General features: G+C 36.8%; 2 protein-coding genes across 3 annotated transcripts in view; one reads left to right on the top strand and one right to left on the bottom strand.

Moving 5' to 3' along the window:
* LOC117997096 (uncharacterized) overlaps window positions 1-11,537 on the bottom strand; it is a 106,164-nt gene extending 94,627 nt beyond the window's left edge. Inside the window, exon 1 of the mRNA XM_069500255.1 lies at window positions 11,470-11,537. The gene's annotated coding sequence lies outside the window, so the exon portion shown is untranslated. The remainder of the gene's footprint in view (window positions 1-11,469) is intronic.
* Pde1c (Phosphodiesterase 1c) overlaps window positions 1,463-20,672 on the top strand; it is a 184,623-nt gene continuing 165,413 nt past the window's right edge. For both annotated transcript variants that reach the window (XM_069499977.1, XM_069499973.1), the window contains exons 1-2: window positions 1,463-1,539; window positions 8,916-9,741. In XM_069499977.1, the coding sequence (XP_069356078.1) occupies window positions 9,522-9,741 (220 nt within the window). In that variant the 5' untranslated portion in view covers window positions 1,463-1,539; window positions 8,916-9,521. The remainder of the gene's footprint in view (window positions 1,540-8,915; window positions 9,742-20,672) is intronic.

The following is a 20,672-nucleotide window of genomic DNA, read 5'->3' as shown; positions in this document are numbered from 1 at the left end:
GGGGAAGCCCCACACACCCGCACAGCTCCCGCGCTAACCCGGTGCAGAATAGCGCGGGTGACGTGTTGGTGTACAGATGGTCCCCCGCCTCATACCCCAATTGCCATGTCGACCTGTCGCGTGTATAGTTACCTAGTTACCTACTTGCTAACTTTCTAATTTTCTACCTGTTAACTTTGACGTATTTTTAATTTTCTAACTGACTTATTGAGTTTGTCACGAGTAATTTGTTTTTAATTGGAATTGACTGGTGGGAGGCTACGGCCGTGGCTAGTTACCACCCTACTGGCAAAACCGTGCCGCCAAGCGATTTAGTATTCCGGCACGATACCGTGTGGGAACCGATAAATAAATAAATAAATAAAAGTTTATTCAGCTCACAAAACAAGAAAAAACGAAAAAAAAAGAAAACCAAATGTTACAAAATTAAAAATAGGTTTAGTAAAAACTGCCACACTCCTTCCAAGTTAGTCCTTACATCTTAGTAATGGTCTAACTTGTAATGGAATATTTAAAAAAAATCATAACAATCTGAAAAACAACCTTTGTTAAACTTATTAGGTAAAACCTTTTCTTTGGCGCGAACAAAGGAATTAATTCCATCTCCTACAAAGTACATCAATTAAGGCTTTCGGTGTTGAATTAACCTAACCTAATTGGAATTTATTTTCGGGAACACAATAAGAAAAGGAACTTGAAATTCACATTTACTGAAATAACAACAGTACGGGGATAAAAGGCTCATTTATTCAATAACTGACGAGGAGAATGTTTTGAAAATTAAAGTCCTTGAAATCATCATCGTCATCATCAACCCATTGCCGAATGCCTACTCCCTACTCAGCCCGCGAGTCTTCTCTCAGAATGAGAAAGGTTTGGCCATAGTCCACCACCCTGGCCAAGTGTAGATTGGCAGGCTTTACACACCATTGCGAATATTATGGAGAACTCTTAAGCATCCAGGTTTTCTCGCGATGTTTTCCTTCACCGTTAAAGCAAGTGTTATTTAATTGCCTAAAACGCACATAACTCTGAAAATTTAGAGGTGCGTGCCCAGGATCGAAGTCCCGACCCCAGGAGGAAAACAGGAGGCCGACGTCTTAACCACAAGGCAATCATGTCTTCAAAATAAAAGACACCGAAAGGTACTGATTATAGTTTAATACTCAGCACTCCAAAACTCCATCTTAAAACTTAAAGAGCTGTTAAGACAAGGCTTTCCAATTAGATAACATTACGAAAACGTTCACGGAAAGCTGACATTGAAAACGGCGGAAAAATCCGCTTTCATCCTTTAAAAGCTGTTAAGGCACCCCTGGGGTTTTGAATTTGGAACTTCGAGTGGCTAGTGGCTAATTCTAATCAGTAGCTACCTGTAGCCTGTGGCAGCTGGAACATGTGCCTTGATTGGAGGCTTGGAGTTGGAGTGTTGGATTGGAGGTCAGTCGCGCGCAGGCTTCCACGCGAGACGGTCGCGTGGAGCCGTCATGCCGCCCTGAACTGTGTCCGAACGCGTCCGGCCGGTGTCTAGTGCGTAAAGTAAGAAAAAATCCAAATAAAAAAGTTCTAGTTCACAATCCTATTTTTTGCTGATGAAATAGTTCGTACCACGGAACTTTGGAAAGCTCCGGTCAAGTTTACTATCGAACATCTAGATCGTGGCATTAGGGCAAATGGGGACCACCTGTTGGCGATTCGGAATAGTCCGATGGACAACGTCACAATCTGTTTACAAATGGGGGGCGCCCCCACCCCCCCATTGACATGACGCAACATTTTATGAGCGGCCCGTGCACGTTACTATGGCGGAAAAACAACATTTGTGGAAATAGATTTCCGTGTTTTCTTTCCCACCTGGTTTTCTCCAAACAGTGAAGTACTAATTACCTATACGGTGCTTGAAAGCTTTATGGGTTTGAAAAATTACTCCAAAACTTCCGAAACAAACTTCTTGATAATGTTCTCAATTTTAAGCTTCTGACATTGTTTGCTAACAATGTGCGAAGTTAATTTCGTAACTGCTTAATAAAGTCTTTGTTAAACTTAGTAGCACAGTAAATTAGCGAAAATGTGAGCCGGCGGCGATATTCAGCTCGAACTACAAAGAGTTTCTTGTCTTGATTATATTCACACGAGTAACTTGACTAGGTATAACCGTTAGAGATATTAACAACTAACAAGTAACAATAAAACCGCAAACAAAGTACTTAGTACTTTATGCCACAACTATAAATAGATAGTTCTTGTATTATGAAACATTGAAGGTAGATAAAATACGACATTGACATAATCAATACAAAGATTAACAAAACTAAAATATAAGGACTAACTCTAACTTTAATCCGTGGCTTCGTACACGCGTTGAAATCGCTTTAACCAAAAGTTACGACCCTTTTATCACCTTAGAGATTGAGTTTTAAATAATACGGCTTGAGTTATTTTATGTTGTAAAGTTCATACCTATTAAGTTTCGAGATCCAACAAAAATATAGGTAGCTTCAACAAAAATATAGACCTAACAAAAATATAGATACCTACTTTTCCGATGCAAATTTTGTGTTGATTTTTCGAACCGTTCGAAAGACTTGAGGATTAAAATGAGCTTATGAAGAAAAACTTCTTGAATAAATAATGGTTTCAGCTTGCGTTTTAACATTAATTAACTGTCTATGGCCCATTTGCACAAGGATACAATATTATGATTTAGTTAAAATATTGTAATGCTGCCACTTTCTGGCATGTGGTGGCCAAAAAGAAACAGCGTTAAAAAATTAACTTATAATTGTGCAAATGGGACTTTTATCTTTTATTTCTTCGTTTTGGCATTTGGGGTAAAGTAGAATAGGTACCTACCCCATGGTGCGACTTAATCCGTCCGTCAGGCTGTCCATCTGTCCATCTGCCCGTCTGTCCATCTGTACATCTGTCATAGCTGATTATAATGCTTATGACTTGAAATTTAATAAGACTATGTACATAGGTCATGCATAGGTATAACATATTATTATAATCTCTACATTGTGGCTAATTCCGTTGTACCTACACAATCTCTAAACTAAACTAAAATGGCACGCCTAAATCTATTGCTATCCCTTTCATAATGCTGCTCGCGGAAAAGGATGGCATTAGATTTAGACCTGTTAATTTAGTTTAGTTTAGAGATTGTGTTCAAGAGAATCGGCCCCAGTACCTAAGTAAGCCAACTGTGCCAAGTCGTGGCGTGACATACTAGGTTTAGTCCTCAAATAAAATAAAGCCTAGTTTTGGTTTCTGTAAAGAATAATGTAGGTTTCAAATAAAATATATTGGGCGGTAGGTAGGTTCGGAGTAAAGGCGATTAGGTAGGTACGCACTGCACTTCCGTCATCGGAGTTCTATCCGTCATCCGTGAGAATACCAGCGATTATCTACGACATATGTCATAAGCTACCATACAAAACCAAACGGAACGTATTTTCACGGACTCGGATCGGATGAGTGCGTAACCGCCGTAAGTCCATATTTTATGACGTTATAAAAAATTCACGTTTTTCACAGCTTGAAATAAAAATAGACGATAGAAGATAAACAGTTGCCTTTCTTGTGCCGGTAATTATTTTTATGTAAACATCTCTCGAGGGCGAGGCGCCTCGTGATGATAAATCAGATAATAAAATTATCAATATCTTCCCACGCCCGCAGACTATAATCACAAATATCGCAATAAGGACGGGTTCCCACCAAAGCGGAGAGAAGCAGGGAGAAGAGATGTTTTGTGAATAGTCAGTCAGATATACACATCCACATCTCTCCGTGCAAACTAGTCCTCAAATCAAAGAAAGCTTAGTTTTTCCGTAGGGAATAATGTAGTTTTCAAATATTATATCTATATGGCTATATCAAATACAATATATTGGGCAGTAATTTGGGAGTAAGTCTATAATTTATGACGATATGAAAACTTTCAAAAAACCTAGACGATAAAAGATAAACAGTTGCCTTTCTTGTGCCGGTAATTATTTTTATGTAAACATCTCTCGAGGGCGAGGCGCCTCGTGATGATAAATCAGATAATAAAATTATCAATATCTTCCCACGCCCGCAGACTATAATCACAAATATCGCAATAAGGGCGGGTTCCCACCAAAGCGGAGAGAAGCAGAGAGAAGAGTTGTTTTGTGAATAGTCTTATCAGATATACATATCCACGTCGACTCTCCGCTTAGCTTTGGAGGAAACCTTGAATGGTTTTCTCCAGGGAGAAGAGAAGATGTCTTATTTTGCTATGGGCAAGTTCAGCGGATATTTGTACAGCTTGTACAGTGAAGATGTGAAATGGGTGTAGGTACGTGTGGCTTTTGTGTATTTTTAGGGTTCTGTATCCAAAACATGCCAGCGGGACAATATTACTAAGCCTCCCCTGTCCGTCCATCCGTCTGTCTGTCTGTCAGCGTCATTAACCGTAAAAGGTAGAGAGTTGAAACTTTCGAATAATGTGAAGGTATTTCTATTGCCGCTAGTTATAACAAGAATAATAAAAAAGTCATATAAATAAAAAAATCAATAAGTAGGTACATAATCTTGTACGATGCAGGTACGGAACTCTTTGTGTGTGGGTCCGACTCGCATTGGATTAGTTCTTTAAAACTCTCATCATGAAGCTCTTAAAAGAGACTGAAATATTTTCCACTCCACTCGGAGATAGAATGGTTTCGCTCTAGTCAGCTCATCTCCGCCCGCATTGGTGGAAATAACCTGCCGCGCCGCTCTTTTCTCTTTTCTTTCTTCTTTGGTGGAAAACCTGCCCTAACTAATGGTGGATCTAGCTTAGTGTTTTGTTAACATAAACGTGAGCGGCAATAATAATTAATTCTTAATTGTTTTCAATTATAGGTATTCGTTAAGATACAGAGTTGCTAACTACCTATTTAAATGTTTCTAAGGAAGGAAAAATAATTTATTTTATGTTTTTTGAAAAAAGTCGTAAAGAGTTGCCAGGAATGATCCTTCAAAGGATTAAAGTCCAGGATTCAATATGTACATAAGTCGAAATGAGGACACGGGTAGCATGACTTTTTAATTTGAGTTGTGTTCAAAAGTAGAGTTTTTATAATGTCCAGAACACTATGGTGCTTAGGAAACGTAAATCGTTATTATTATCAACCGATAGACGTCCACTCACAGCAGGACATCTAGGTCTCTTGTAGGAATTCCCACACGCTACGGTTTTTTATAACGGTACAAAAAATAAGATAAAAACCGACCAAGTGCGAGTCAGGCTCGCGCAATGAGGGTTCCGTCCTACAGTCGTATTTTTTCGACATTTTGCACGATAATTCAAAAACTATGATGCATAAAAATAAATAAAAATCTGTTTTAGAATGTACAGGTGAAGACCTTTCATATGATACCCCACTTAATATAGTCACTCACTTCGAAAGTTGAAAATACTAATTATTAGTTCATGACCACAAATTAATTTTTTTTGTGTGATCTAACCCTAAATTCACGGTTTTCAGATTTTTCCCCAAATATCAGCTATAAGATCTACCTACCTGCCAAATTTCATGGTTCTAGGTCAACGGGAAGTACCCTGTAGGTTTCTTGACAGATAGACGGACAGACAGACAGACAGACAACAAAGTGGTCCTATAAGGGTTCCGTTTTTCCTTTTGAGGTACGGAACCCTAAAAAAGACCATCTGTAGCCTAACTTACTACTTACCCATACACCTACCTACCCATACAACTTATTTAATAACAGCAATATACAAAATTGACACTAAACAAATTGTATGCGCCTAAACTACTAAACATTATGCAAATGGTATCAATATAAGTACCAATTCCATTAAAATTTAATGATACGCCGCATTTGATTGCGGTTAAAGTTGTTTGTTCTAAAGTAAGTTGTTCCAATACGTTTAACTGCTATGAACGTTTATAATAATAAAATTGTATCTACTACATAAATACAGTCATTTAGTGCGCCATATACCTAATAGACATAATAGGCTTGAAAGACTGACTTGTAGAGCTGCTGTCGATTTTCTCACCGAATTCAATATTTTGAAATTTAGGAAAAAAAAACTATTAAAATCTAAAAAATATGCAATCCTTGCCATCACAAAATCATTTGAATTTAAACTAGTTTATGCTCGCGACTTCGTCCGCGTGGACTACACAAATTTCAAACCCCTATTTCACCCCTTTAGAGGTTGAATTTTCAAAATCCTTTTGATGTTTGCGGCTCTGGCAAATCTTAGGCCACGTTTTCACCTAAGTATAAGAACACTCGCGGAAGTCTTACATGAGTTCTTGCAATACCTTCTTGCAATGTTTCTTGCATTTCGTGTAAATTCCTACATTTTCTGCAATAAATATCTCGTGAGAAGCTCACGGATATAGTTTCGCAACTTATCGCAGAGGTTTTTACACCAAGAGCTAAGTATTATTATCGCGAAGACAGTGGCATTTTTTTTTTTTTTTAATCTTTTATTAACAGGCTTTTACATTTATGTATGTCAGCCTACAGTGGCATTTAAATGTAGTTTATGCTGTAGAATCACGCCGAGAATTTGTGGACATAAGACATATAGCAGCTAGAGCTACAATTTTATTGCACAAGAAGAACAAAAATCAGTCATGTGCGAGTCGGACTCGCACACGATGGGTTCCGTACAAAAATACTAAACACTTTTTAATATTTTTTGTGATGTTACCTCAAATCACGGTTTTCAGATTTTCCCTTTACTTGCGCTACGTAAACTTTGCTACCTTTCATGATTTTTGGTTGACGGGAATGTACCTACCCTATAGGTTTTGATTCCCTTGACGGGTCTTGACAGACACGATAGACAGACAGACAACGAAGTGATCCTATAAGGGTTCCTTTTTCCTCTGGAGATTGGGTTTGCCAGTGCAAACGCGGCCCTTCCTGCATCTCTGTCTTGCTGATCGTTTCGTGGTAGTATACGTACGGTAACCTGTAGTAGGTACCCACACAAAATAGTTTAAGGCATATCGATTGATACAATATACGCACGCGCCCCTATCATTATCTTAATTGCTTGTTATGTTCAATCATCGAGCTATAAATCTGAGCACTATTATAAATGCGAAAGTGTGTCTGTCTGTTTATCTATCTGTCAACCTTTCTGGCTCTACCGTGGAACTGCTACTTGATTCGCTAACTCAGTGTCTCAGTGTGTCAGTGCTGAATGATAGCCACCGAGCTCATTTGACATTGGTTAGTTCTACATTGCTGCGTCACTGGATGATATTAAAATAAGTTTTCGTGGAAAACCTACAAGGGATTAAAAATAAATGTCAAATGAACTCGGTGGCTAAATGAATTCAGTGTTAGACACTGAGTTAGCTAAGCACCTAGTAGATCTGGATAAAGACACAGAAATAACTTACATCTTGGAGGATCATTTATAGGATACTTTTTATACCGGAAAATCAAAGAGTTCCCACGGGATTCAGGTTAAAACCTGAATCCACGCGGACGAAGTCGCAGGCACCATCTAGTCCATACTAATATTATAAATGCGAAAGTGTGTCTGTCTGTCTGTCTGCTAGCTTTTCACGGCCCAACCGTTCAACCGATTTTAATGAAATTTGCTACAGAGTTAGCTTATATCCCGGGGAAGGACATAGGCTACTTTCATCCCGGAAAACTGATGAGTTCCCACGGGATTTTTAAAAAGCTAAATCCACGCGTACGAAGTCGCAGGATTCAGCTAGTATAGAATAAGTTTGTTACTAGCATTTATATCTAATTTGTATCTACTAACATAGGTTAAGAGTAATTTATATATGGACCTATTGTTGTCTGAAAATTAAATATACTTAAAAATCAAAAATCTACGCGCACAAAGCTGCGGTTATTAGCTAGTATTTCATAATCAGATTGCAATTAGTTGAACTTTGCGGGAACAACCTGACCTTTGAAACCATGATTGTTTTCAATTACTAACTAATTTCAGTTATCGAACTTTTCCCACTCCAATGTTATTGAACAAATTACTAGTATCATTTCGAATCGAGTAAAATAGTTGAACCAGAATTATTTCAATTTCGAGAAGATTTTATTTGGTTCCTAGATAATTACCCAGTACACACGACTTCATCTGTGTAATGTGCAGAAACTGTCCAATTTTTCGCGCTAATTTATAGCACTCGGGAATAATCATTGAAAAAAAAATTAGAATCGAATGATTAGTTCCGGAGATTACTCTCTAGTCTCTACATAATTAACTTAAAAGCTAAACAATTTTACCGCTTCATAATATCAGCCCGACACAAGTTTCTCTAAAATTAAAAAAAAAACCGACTTCAATACCTCACCACAACCACCAAAATGTAAAAAATAATTAATTTATTAATTGTAATTCAATTATATTATGTATACAAGTGTTCTATAATCCTACAATTTTTTGCTAATCGGTGCCAATGTGGCGTTACAAAACAATATGAAGGGACGGTTCGTACGGCTAATTTTAACTAAGTAGCATTGAATAAATAAATTGTAAATGAATGAAAAATCACTAAGGACTGAAATACAGAACCATGATATATTATATTTTGCAAAAAAATAAATAAAGAAGACAGTGGCTCCGTTAACTCTACAGACCATAATAATAGTTTTTTATTGACAGGCAAAAAACCGATAAACACATTTAAAAATTACAATAAAATAAAATAAAATTTACATTACAAAGCATACATAAAGATACCTTACGACTAACTGAAATGGTTAAAAAACTCATTTCAGATGTCACATTTATTACCATAGATCAACGCAATAGTGCTACAGATTTTGAACCACCATTGGCATTAGTACTTAAAATTGCAGTCAAAAATAGCTAATTCATCAGCAAAAAATAGTTATTATAAACAACGGTGATCTAATGAAAACGTCTTGGTCTACAGTTTACGACTCGCTGCAACATATCAACACAAAAATACGCGTGTAAGCGGTTTTTGGAGTGATTAATTGTATCAACGTGTCTCTCTTTGAACTGAGTTATATCTGTGTTGACCGTTGCTGAGTTAAATTGGTGTGTTGTGTAACTAAGTTAGGCTGGTGTTGACGGTAACTCGGTTAGATCGGGCTTGGACTCTTGACGGTAACTAGTTTACTTAAGTGATTGCTGTCCTGTATACGTACCGCAGACATCAGTGTCTACTGTAGCGTGAGTTTTTGTGTAACTGAGGCTGATATTGACAGCAACGTGAATACAAACTAGTGTTGATAGAAACGTGAGTTATATTTGAGTGGACCGTAACGTGAGTTAGTTTGGAGTTGACGGTAACGTGAGTTCCTTTCTCAAACTGACGTTTGTTGTGAACTAAATAAAGAGTAGGTATTTATTTTCGAGAACGTGTCGTGAGTTACATTAGAATTAACGGTAACGTGAGTGGAATTGATGTTGACGGTAATGTGAATAGTTTGGTGCTGACAGTAACGTGAGTGATAAGTTAACCATTTCTGAGTGAAGGATAGTTTTTTGAGAACTGGGGATAGCGTATGATGTGATGATGCGGCGTGGTAACGCTCTGCTCGAAGCCAGTAGGCAGGGGTCTGTCGACGGAAACAGCACCTTGGCGAGTGATAAGGAGCTTGTGCACAAGTGTCATAGTGATCCTGGGGGAGGGAGAGCCTTGGGAGCAATCCCAAGGACGCACCGACATAGATCTGTGTCGGGCGCTTTGAGGAAATGCGTTCTGACTCTGGATGGATACTCGTATGTCATAGGTATGTGTATTTGATATTATTATAAAAAATATTTTAGTAGTTTTTAAGTAATACTACATAGACAAACGACGTGAAACGAATCGCAGGAAGCCGGCGCGCCGCGGCACAAGACTGTGGCTTGTCGAAATCCCTACAAGAGACATCCAGCAGTGGACGTGAATGTGGTTGACGAAGATGATGATGATGACGATGATTTTTAATTGCTCTGTCTTATTGGTTGTGCCTGCCTCATGTTTAGCATGATCGACTGCGGATAACGACGTTCTGAATTCAATTCCCGGGCTGGACCAATATCAATTTTTAGGCAGGTATCAAGTATTTAGGTAGGTTATGTGTGAGGGTTTTCTGACAAGGAATTCTCAATATTAGTCCAGAATTAGGAAGATGGTGGTGGTGGTGTTTAACCCCCGTGCCAACGTTGCCGCTCCGCTCGAGTGTCCGATGAGCTAACTTCTCTCCTTACTACAATCCAGCAGACAAGCGCTGATATGTGCGAGATTTCACTACAAACGCAAAAAAAAACATAAAAGCACATTTACTTTTCCAAGTGAGAAAAATTAAAAGCACTGTCGGACGTGTCACCTCTTCATTGTGTCCATACAAGTGCCGTTTGAACACAACGTGAGATCATTTTACTACGAGCACGAGAGGCTCTTTTGAATGATTCTCTCTATAGAGTAAACTACTCTGTGGTGCTGCGGCTTTTAGCGACACTTTTTATAGACATCTTGTAGTTTTATTAGTACAATAGCTACCTACCTATAGATACCTTTTGTGGTCAATTATAGATAACTAGTAGATACCCGCGACTTCATCCGCGTGAATACACATAAATTATTTCAAGAATTTCACTCCAAAAGATTAAGTACTTTTAAAAACATAAAAGCACATTTACGAAAATTGTTTTACTCTTAATAAAAAGCAACTTTTCCAAGTGCGAAAAATTAAAAGCCTGTCGGGCGTGTCACCTCTTCATTGTGTCCATACAAGTGCCGTTTGAACACAACGAGCTCATTTACTACGAGCACGAGAGGCTCTTTGGAGTGATTCTCTCTATAGAGTAAACTACTCTGTGATGGTCACTTAAGTGCTGCTGCTTTTAGCGACACTTTTTATAGACATCTTGTAGTATTATTAGTAAAATAGCTACCTATAGATACCTTTGTGGTCGATTATAGATAACTAGTTGATACCCGCGGCTTCATCCGCGTGAATACACATGAATTATTTCAAGAATTTCACTCCAAAAGATATTATTATGTTCCTTGCGTGGTACATATTGTATCAGACGAGTTTTTAATTCTGGTTCGGAAGTAACGATATATTTCTGTTTATTGTGAGACTAGCTGATGCCCGCGACTTCGTACGCGTGGATATACGTTTTTGAAATTCCGTGGGAACTTTTTCATTTTCAGATATAAAAAGTAGCCTCTTTAACTACAGGTAGGTAAGGTAATCTATGAAAAAACTCACACCGATCCAATGCTCCATTGCGGCGTGATTGAAGGACAAACCAACAAACAAGCACACTTTAGCATTTATAATAATACTAGCTGATGCCCGCGACTTCGTCCACGTGGGATTAAGTTTTTTAAAAATCCCGTAAGAACTCTTTGGTTTTTAGGGTTCTGTACCTCAAAAGGAAAAACGGAACCCTTATAGGATCACTTTGTTGTCTGTCTGTCTGTCTGTCTGTCCGTCTGTCTGTCTGTCTGTCAAGAAACCTACAGGGTACTTCCCGTTGACCTAGAATCATGAAATTTGGCAGGTAGGTAGATCTTATAGCTGACATTTGGGGAAAAATCGGAAAACCGTGAATTTAGGGTTAGATCACCCAAAAACTATTAAATTGTGGTCATGAACTAATAATTAGTATTTTCAACTTTCGAAGTGAGTGACTATATCAAATGGGGAAAGGTCTTCACCTGTACATTCTAAAACAGATTTTTATTTATTTCAATGCAGCATAGTTTTTGAATTATCGTGCAAAATGTCGAAAAAATACGACTGTAGTACGGAACCCTCATTGCGCGAGCCTGACTCGCACTTGGCCGGTTTTTTGGGTTAAAAAGTAACCTATGTCACTCTCCGAGTCTTTATCTATATCCATGCAAAAAAATCACGTCAATCCGTTGCACCGCACCGTTGCTTGCCACATGATTGAAGGACAAACCAACAAACAAACACACTTTCGCATTTATAATAAGGGTACTGACTAGGTGACGCCCGCGACTACATCTGCGTCGATTTAGATTTTTGAAAATCCCGTGGGAACTCTTGTTTTTTCCGGGATAAAAGAGTTAGATTTTTCACTCGTATATAATTCTACACTTATATTTCATTGTCTCTTACGTATTTAACAGCGAGAATCTACTTGTTTACATTCTAAGCAAACTAAGGAAATCTTAAGTATCTACTTCAGTAAAAACTTGGATAAAATCGATGGATAAAATCGCTTCGGGAATCATAATAAATTAAACCGCTACAAAATCGATTCCTTAAAACAAAAAGTAAGAGTATTCGTCTCAAGTACGAAACAATTGCTTTTATAGCGCTTTTAGAAAAATCGTTTTCCAATTTTATTTCCTATCGAGAAATGACAGAGTTAACTGCGTGAGAAAGAATAAAATGTTTCTATACGTATTTGACGACCTTCCAGGAAGGTATACTATAATAATATTATAAATGCGAAAGTGTGTCTGTCTGTCCGTCTGTCTGCTAGCCTTTCACGGCCCATACGTTCAACCGATTTTGACGAAATTTGATACAGAGATAGCTTGCAACCCGAGGAAGGACACAGGCTACTTTTTATCCCGGAAAATCAAAGAGTTCCCACGGGATTATTAAAATGCTTAATTCCACGCGGACGAAGTCGTGGGCATGACCTAGTATCCTATAATGGTAGGAGTTCTCTTAGGATAATAATGCGGTGGATACCCAGATCCTTCCGCATACAATAGTAGCTAATTATTCATATTGTATGATTTGATTTTTCCAATATTTTTTTCTTTTAAAAAGCCAGATTACAGATACAAAAAAAGTACTTGTCAATCAATTACGTAATTTGAAACGAAGCTTTATTTATCTTTGACTAGCTGAACCGCCCCGGCTTCGCTTGGGTGGAGTTTAGAAAACTGAGGAACCATCCTCGTACTTCGAGGAATATTATAAAAAAGAATTAGCGAAATCGGTTCAGCTGTTGTCGACATTTGCGTTCAGCAACACATTTGGTGATTCATTTTTATATTATAGAGATTTACGAATATAATGTGAGTAAATAAAATATTAAGTACATATTTAAAAATGTTTTAGAAAAATATTATAAATTAAGCATAATATTTTTATTTATGATACGCTCGCTTTCCGTTCAATCAAAAAGCAATTTACCTAGTTTAAACGATCTCATTTGATCGCAGAATATTTTAGATTTAAGTACTGAACTGAAGTAGTCTTGATACGTTTGTATTTATTGTTTACTAGCTGATGCCCGCGACTACGTACGGGATTGGATTTAGGTTTTTAAAAATCCCGTGGGAACTCTTTGATTTCCCGGGATAAAAAGTACTTAATTAAGGCTTATATAAGGCTTATGTCACTTTCCAGGTCTTTAGCTATACTCATGCCGAAAATTACGTCGATCCGTTGCTCCGTTGCGACGTGATTGAAGGACAAACCAACAAACCAATGAACCAACAAACCAATAAACCAACAAATCAACAAACCTTCAAACAAACACACTTTCACATTTATAATATGGGTACTGATTGCATAATTCAAATTATATTCAAGTTATTCCTCGCACTTGATCATCATCATCATCATCATCATCATCATCATCAACCAATAGATGTCCACTGCTGGACATAGGTCTCTTGTAAGGTCATGGGTCTCTTGTAGGGTCCTCGCACTTACAAAACTTGAAAAAAGGTGTGGTACATATATTATACTTAAGCCAAGTTGAATTATACCCGGATCAAAATAAAACCATAATGACGTTTTCACTCTATACTTTGTTGTGATGAAAAGCAATTTACGAGTGGATACGGATTTCAAAGGAGTTCATTTCATCGTATAATATTGTTTCATTTCTCATTTCAATTTAATATTATACTGCATTCAATAGGTTTTGATACTCCAATACATATAATACCTAACTATATTATAAAATATTTGCATTATAAAATTGTTATACTTAGTATTTTTCCTGTGTCTTTGCAGTGCAGAAATAAAACCATCGAAGGTCTGCTAAACTCTACGACCCTCTTATGGTATTTTTTCTGTGGACTTGTTAGTAGAAACGGAATTATGTAATAGAAAATATTTAACATAGAGTAGGAGCGAAGCGAGCCTGATCTTTTCTTTTAATTGACAAACAATCCTTAGCTACTTAAAACTATTAAAATCTTCTGTTTTTTAACTACTTAATTAAAATTGGTCCAGTATAACTCAAGATCAAGATACAGCTAGAAATTGACACAATATTGTGAAACACATGGGTGGTTTTTCACTGTGTCAGGATGCAGACTTTTTAAACATTCTTTGTAATAATTAAAAAAAAAATAGAATGATTTATAGCAGCCAAAGCTGAGGGTAAATAAAAGGCTGAGGGTAAATATTGTGAAACACATGGTAGTTTTTCACTGTGTCAGGATGCAGACTTTTTAAACATTCTTTGTAATAATTTTTAAAAAAATGATTTATAGCAGCCAAAGCTGAGGGTAAATAATAGGCTGAAGGTAAATATTGTGAAACACATGATAGTTTTTCACTGTGTCAGGATGCAGACTTTTTAACATTCTTTGTAATAATTTAAAAAAAAAATGATTTATAGCAGCCAAAGCTGAGGGTAAATAAAAGGCTGAAGGTAAATATTGTGAAACACATGGTAGTTTTTCACTGTGTCAGGATGCAGACTTTTTAAACATTCTTTGTAATAATTAAAAAAAAAATAGAATGATTTATAGCAGCCAAAGCTGAGGGTAAACAAAAGGCTGGGGTTAAATATTGTGAAACACATGGTAGTTTTTCACTGTGTCAGGATGCAGACTTTTTAAACATTCTTTGTAATAATTTTAAAAAAAAAGATTTGTAGCAGCCAAAGCTGAGGGTAAATAATAGGCTGAAGGTAAATATTGTGAAACACATGGTAGTTTTTCACTGTGTCAGGATGCAGACTTTTTAAACATTATTTGTAATAATCTAAATATATAAAAGGAAAAGGTGACTGACTGACTGACTGACTGACTGACTGACTGACTGACTGACTGACTGACTGACTGACTGACTGACTGACTGACTGATCTATCAACGCACAGCTCAAACTACTGGACGGATCGGGCTGAAATTTGGCATGCAGGTAGCTATTATGACGTAGGCATCCGCTAAGAAAGGATTTTTGTAAATTCAACTTCTAAGGGGGTCAAAAGGGGTTTAAAATTAGTGTAGTCCACGCGGACGAAGTCGCGAGCATAAGCTAGTTTAAAAAAAAATGATTTATAGCAGCCAAAGCTGAGGGTAAATAATAGGCTGAAGGTAAATATTGTGAAACACGTGGTAGTTTTTCACTGTGTCAGGATGCAGACTTTTTAAACATTCTTTGTAATAATTTAAAAAGAAATAGAATGATTTATAGCAGCCAAAGCTGAGGGTAAACAAAAGGCTGAAGGTAAATATTGTGAAACACATGGTAGTTTTTCACTGTGTCAGGATGCAGACTTTTTAAACATTCTTTATAATAAATAAATAAAAATTAGAATGATTTATATCAAACAAAGCTGAGAGTCAAACTCATATAACTCATGAAACTATTTGCGGTGATAATACGTTCTAGTGAAATAAAGCAATTTCATTTATTGTGTGACATCAGGGTTTGTTGAAATTCAATAAAGACCCACTGATGTGAACAGTCCTTTGATATTAAATTCCTGTTTGAGTTCTTCGAATTGTTTCAGAGATTTTGAGTCAATGTGAATTTTATAATATGTATTTTAGCTTTTAAACTATCGTGAGTAATCTACACTAATATTATAAAGAGGAAAACTTTGTTTGTTTGTTTGTTTGTTTGTTTGTTTGTTTGATTGTACTGAATAGGCTCAAAAACTACTGGACCGATTTTAAAAATTCTTTCACCATTCGAAAGCTACATTATCCACGAGTAACATAGGCTATATTTTATTTTGGAAAAAAATAGGGTTCCGTAAGATATTTGGGTTTTTCGGACACAAGGTGTAAAAAATCAACCAGAAAAGTTACTTATTTTGCGTACGCTGCCTAAACTATAAAAGATAGAACCATAAAATGTTCTAATTAATTGTAGATCTTATAAATATCTACAAAAAAGTCCGCGACACACTATACCCATCTATGTCGAGTGAGGCACAGCAACCATTTTTTTATTTAAAAATCTTGAATTTTTTTGGACTACATTTAAACGCGTTTATTTTACTCATGCTATTAATCCTTATCAAAATAAATGATTTCATCACTAAGAACAGTTTATGGAGATAATATTTGGTCTTTGAATGATTAAAATTGGACGTTTGGTTTTGAAGTTATGGCGAAATTAAAATATTACGATTTCTGCTGCACGGCCCGTTGTATTATATAAAGAGGTAATGTCGTTAAGTTTGTTTGTAGGGGGTAATCTTTAGAACTACTGAACCGATTTTAAAAATTCTTTCACCAGTAGAAAGCTACATTATTCCTGAGTGACATAGGCTATACGGGATCTTTAAAAACCTAAATCTACGCGGGCGAAGCCGCGGGGATCAGCTAGTTTCCATTATAAATATAGAACTAAACCTGTATGAGTGTCTTGCCCGAATGCAGAAGAAGACCGAGTTAGTAAAAAACCGGCCAAGTGCGAATCAGACTCGCGCACTGAGGGTTCCGTAGTACAATCGTATTTTATCGTCATTTTGCACGATAAATCAAAAACTACTTAATAGATCTCGTTCAAACCAATTTCCGGTGGAAGTTTGCATGGTAATGTATTTTTTTTAGTTTTATCATTCTCTTATTTTAGAAGTTACAGGGGGGGGGGGACACACATTTTACCACTTTGGAAGTGTCTCTCGCGAGTTTGGAAGTGTTTTTTTTATATTTTTGTGTAAAAATCTTAATGCGGTTCACAGAATACATCTACTTACCAAGTTTCAACAGTATAGCTCTTATAGTTTCGGAGAAAAGTGGCTGTGACATACGGACGGACAGACAGACAGACAGACATGACGAATCTATAAGGGTTCCGTTTTTGCCATTCGGCTACGGAACCCTAAAAACTATCAAGCAGCGTAAGATCTCGTACCTGGGCCATATTTTACTACACGATATGTACCTACCGCCTGCTGTACACAATTTTATTATGATGGATGGATAAATAGCTGAAAAAAGAGAGGTGGAAAGAAGGGAGAAGTCATGGCTACGTAACATAAGAGTATGGACTGGCATAAAAACAGTTAGAGAACCATTCCGCCCAGCCATGGACAGGGAGACGTTTAGACAACTGACCTTCAGTAATGGAGAAGCACGTGAAGAAGAAGATGTAATTATTTATATGCTCATGTAAGTATATCCTAAGTAGGTATATGTTAAGTACCTATTAGATATATATTATCAGAGTTGTAATTTTAGCGTTTAAACTACCGTGAGTGATTTCCATTATAAATACTATACAACGGGCTCTACGGGCAGCGGCACGTGCGTCCCGCAGTCAAAACCGCGGCGCGTGCGCGGACGGACTCCCTTGAAAAAGGACCCCGGATGGGTTCGAAACTAGTCGGGCTAACGTCGACTACACACGTGAGTAAGCCGGGACAGATAGTATTTATAATAGAGTTGTAATTATAAACTAACAGAGCTCAACGAGTTGAGAAACTTAAATGGAAATAGATAGGTAGGGAGGGGTATAGATAGGTAGGGAGGGGTATAGATTGTAGGGCTAATAAAAGTCCGAGTCTCAAGGTGTTAGCTAATAGCATCGCATCAGTGAGCACAATATCCTTATTGCCTTTCCTCTAGTTCACGGTCGACATCCAAGATAACAAACAGGAAGCTTAGTTAAATTCTGACCAACGTTTAATAGTTCAATTAAATTAGCCGACGTTTTAAATCTCACGAAATTTCAGAGCCAAATAATTAAAAAATGTAATTAAAAAGTTAGTCGAGACAAGCTCTTTACGCCTAGACCAATTAAACCAATATTTTAAATTTTTTATTTTAGAATACTTGTAAGTTTTTGGTACCATTGAACGCGACTGCATAGTAAACACAGTCGGTTGTCATAATAATATTAATAAAGATTAAAGTTTACAGTTTTACATGACAGGTAAAAAAAAAACTTAAAAAAAAAGGTAAAAGTTACTTCGATCATTTATGTGAATCTATACATTTAACCTAAGTCCAGGAAGTAAACATGGTCTACGTTTACTTCCTGGACTTTTAAATGTATAGTTTTACTATACGTAATACAAATTTTATTCAAATTCTACAATACAACCAATTTAATTTCTCACTTCGATGTTTAATTTACAAATTTTACTTTTAAAATAACATCCTTGTTAACTTAACGTCGTTTTAGTCAGTTTACTCGAACAAATATTGTGTTTATGCATTTGCGAATTACAAATATGCATGACCAATATTATTAGCAAATAATTTGGCTATCCATACTGATATTATAAATGTGAACGTGTGTTTTTCTGTCTATCTGCTATCTTATTACGGCCATCTGTTTAACCGATTGTGACGAAATTTGGTACAGATATAGAAAAATGAAAGAGTTCCTACGGGATTTATAAATATTATAATAACTTAATTCCAAATCGATGAAGTTGAGGATATCCTACGCAGTAAAAAGTATGAAAGAATTTCTTTTTTGTTTAAAAAGTTTATGTAAGGCTCTGGTAAGCTTGATTTAGTTTTGTCAAGAAGCTAGGTATCTTTACTATACAGGATGTAACCAAAACGAAGACAGGTGATAGTACTGATATAATACAAAAAAAAACCTGTAATTCTGTAAAAGTTTACGATATATCAATCAATCATCATCAATCAATACTTATAATATGAAGATATTTTGAAATTTTTTTTTCGAGGGCTCTATAATCGATACTGAACCCAAAACTGTAATTTTTTTCATTTTTGTCTGTCTGTCTGTCTGTCTGTATCACGGCCGCGCATCACGCTGAAACTACTGAATGGATTCCAATGAAACTTTGTACGATTCGAGGTCATACTATGAGGAAGCATATAGGATACTTTTTTATCCCGAAATTCAGCATGGTTCCCTTAGGAGAGGGGTTGAAAGTTAAAATGTATACTGAGTTGTAATTCATTAACGCGTAGTCCGATTTTATTTATTCTTTTTTTATTAGAAAGGGGATACTTTAAAGATTGTTCCGTAAATATTTCAAGGTCATCGGTTTTAACCGACTTTCAAAAAGGAGGTGGTTCTTTTTTCTATTTCGATTTTTTCGAGGTTTCTGGACCGATTTGCAAAATTTTTTTTTAAATCAACAGAAGAAGTTTTCGTGGTGGTCTCATAAAAATTCTGGATCCAACTCCTTAATCCTGATGCTGCAGGGTTACTGCATGCCTAAGTTATAAAGATTCAGGAAGTGTTCATAGTGAATTTATATTGTAGGTTCCAAGCAACGATTTCATTCTCAGACTTCAAGTCCCAACTCCTGAACCCTGATACTGCTGGTGAGAGAAAAATTTAAAAAATTGCCAGAAAAAGAATCGACTGTTAGGCGGTACGAAGTTCGCCGGGGCAGCTAGTTCAAAATAAAACATCAGCTAACTGACGCTAGAGGTCAACGAACGTTGCGTAAGTAGACCACTCGGAGTCAATGCCGCGCCGTATGCGGGACATTGACCTGAGTTTTTCACGCTATACGTTGCGGGTTTAAAAATACTACATCATTAAAACTACAAAATGAGGCAAATGGTTTTTGGTATTGGATTTTGTTTAGGTAGTACTAGCTAATGCTCGCGACTTCGTCTGCGTGGACCGCACAAATTTAAAACCCCTATTGTGAAATAGGGGTTGAACCCCTTAGGGGTAAAATTTTCAAAAATCCTTTCTTACCGGATGCCTAGGTCATAATAACTATCTGCATGCCTTTCGGCCCGAACCGTCCAGTAGTTTGAGCTTTGCGTTGATAGATCAGTCAGTCAGTCAGTCAGCCAGTCACCTTTTTCTTTTATATATTTAGATAACAATAACGCTAAGTTTTTGCTAGCGTTCTGGTTACACCCTGTATATTTAGTGTTATAAAAGTAACTAGGTATTTCATTGAGAACAAAATAAAGAGGCTTACATGAGCTCGCATTATGGGTTCATAAACCTTTATGACGTTTTCTTTGTTTCATAGGTACAAAATGTTTGGCGTAATTAACAATTTATTCGCAAGTCTTTTCAAAATGGTTCAAGAATAGCGTCACGTTTTGAAGTCTACGTAAAGGCCTGTGTCATGCAAATCAGTAACATCTTTGTACCAGATGTTTGCGCTGAAGATTAGTGAACTGATGCCAAACACGGAAATATCCTAAAATAAACTGAAAATAATGAGCTACCCATTAGGTAGGTACCTACTCACTCATCATACTCATAGTCAGCTTACTTCAGAGCACGGGTCTTCTTTCAGAATGAGAAGGGTTTGGCGTTTGTCCACCACGCTGGCCAAGTACAGATTGGCAGACTTTACACACCTTTGAGAACTACCAAAATAAACTACCGGTATGGTTGATAGCTGTTGTTAATTAAATCGAAAAAAATCGTCCCATCTTAGAGCTTCCGTAGCGTGCAATACGCAAATAGTGTCGTGCTTTTAGTTTAGAGTTTAGACAGAAAGCCGGCGCGTGCCAGACTTTCGTTATTTTATATTTAAACTGAAAGTTTCTCTGCGTATTATCCCCAATACCCCAAT

Source organism: Maniola hyperantus, chromosome 1 (genome assembly GCF_902806685.2).
Source record: "Maniola hyperantus chromosome 1, iAphHyp1.2, whole genome shotgun sequence".
NCBI lineage: Eukaryota > Metazoa > Arthropoda > Insecta > Lepidoptera > Nymphalidae > Maniola > Maniola hyperantus.
The sequence above is the reverse complement of the archived record's forward strand: the minus strand, read 5'-3'. Positions and strand labels throughout refer to the sequence as shown.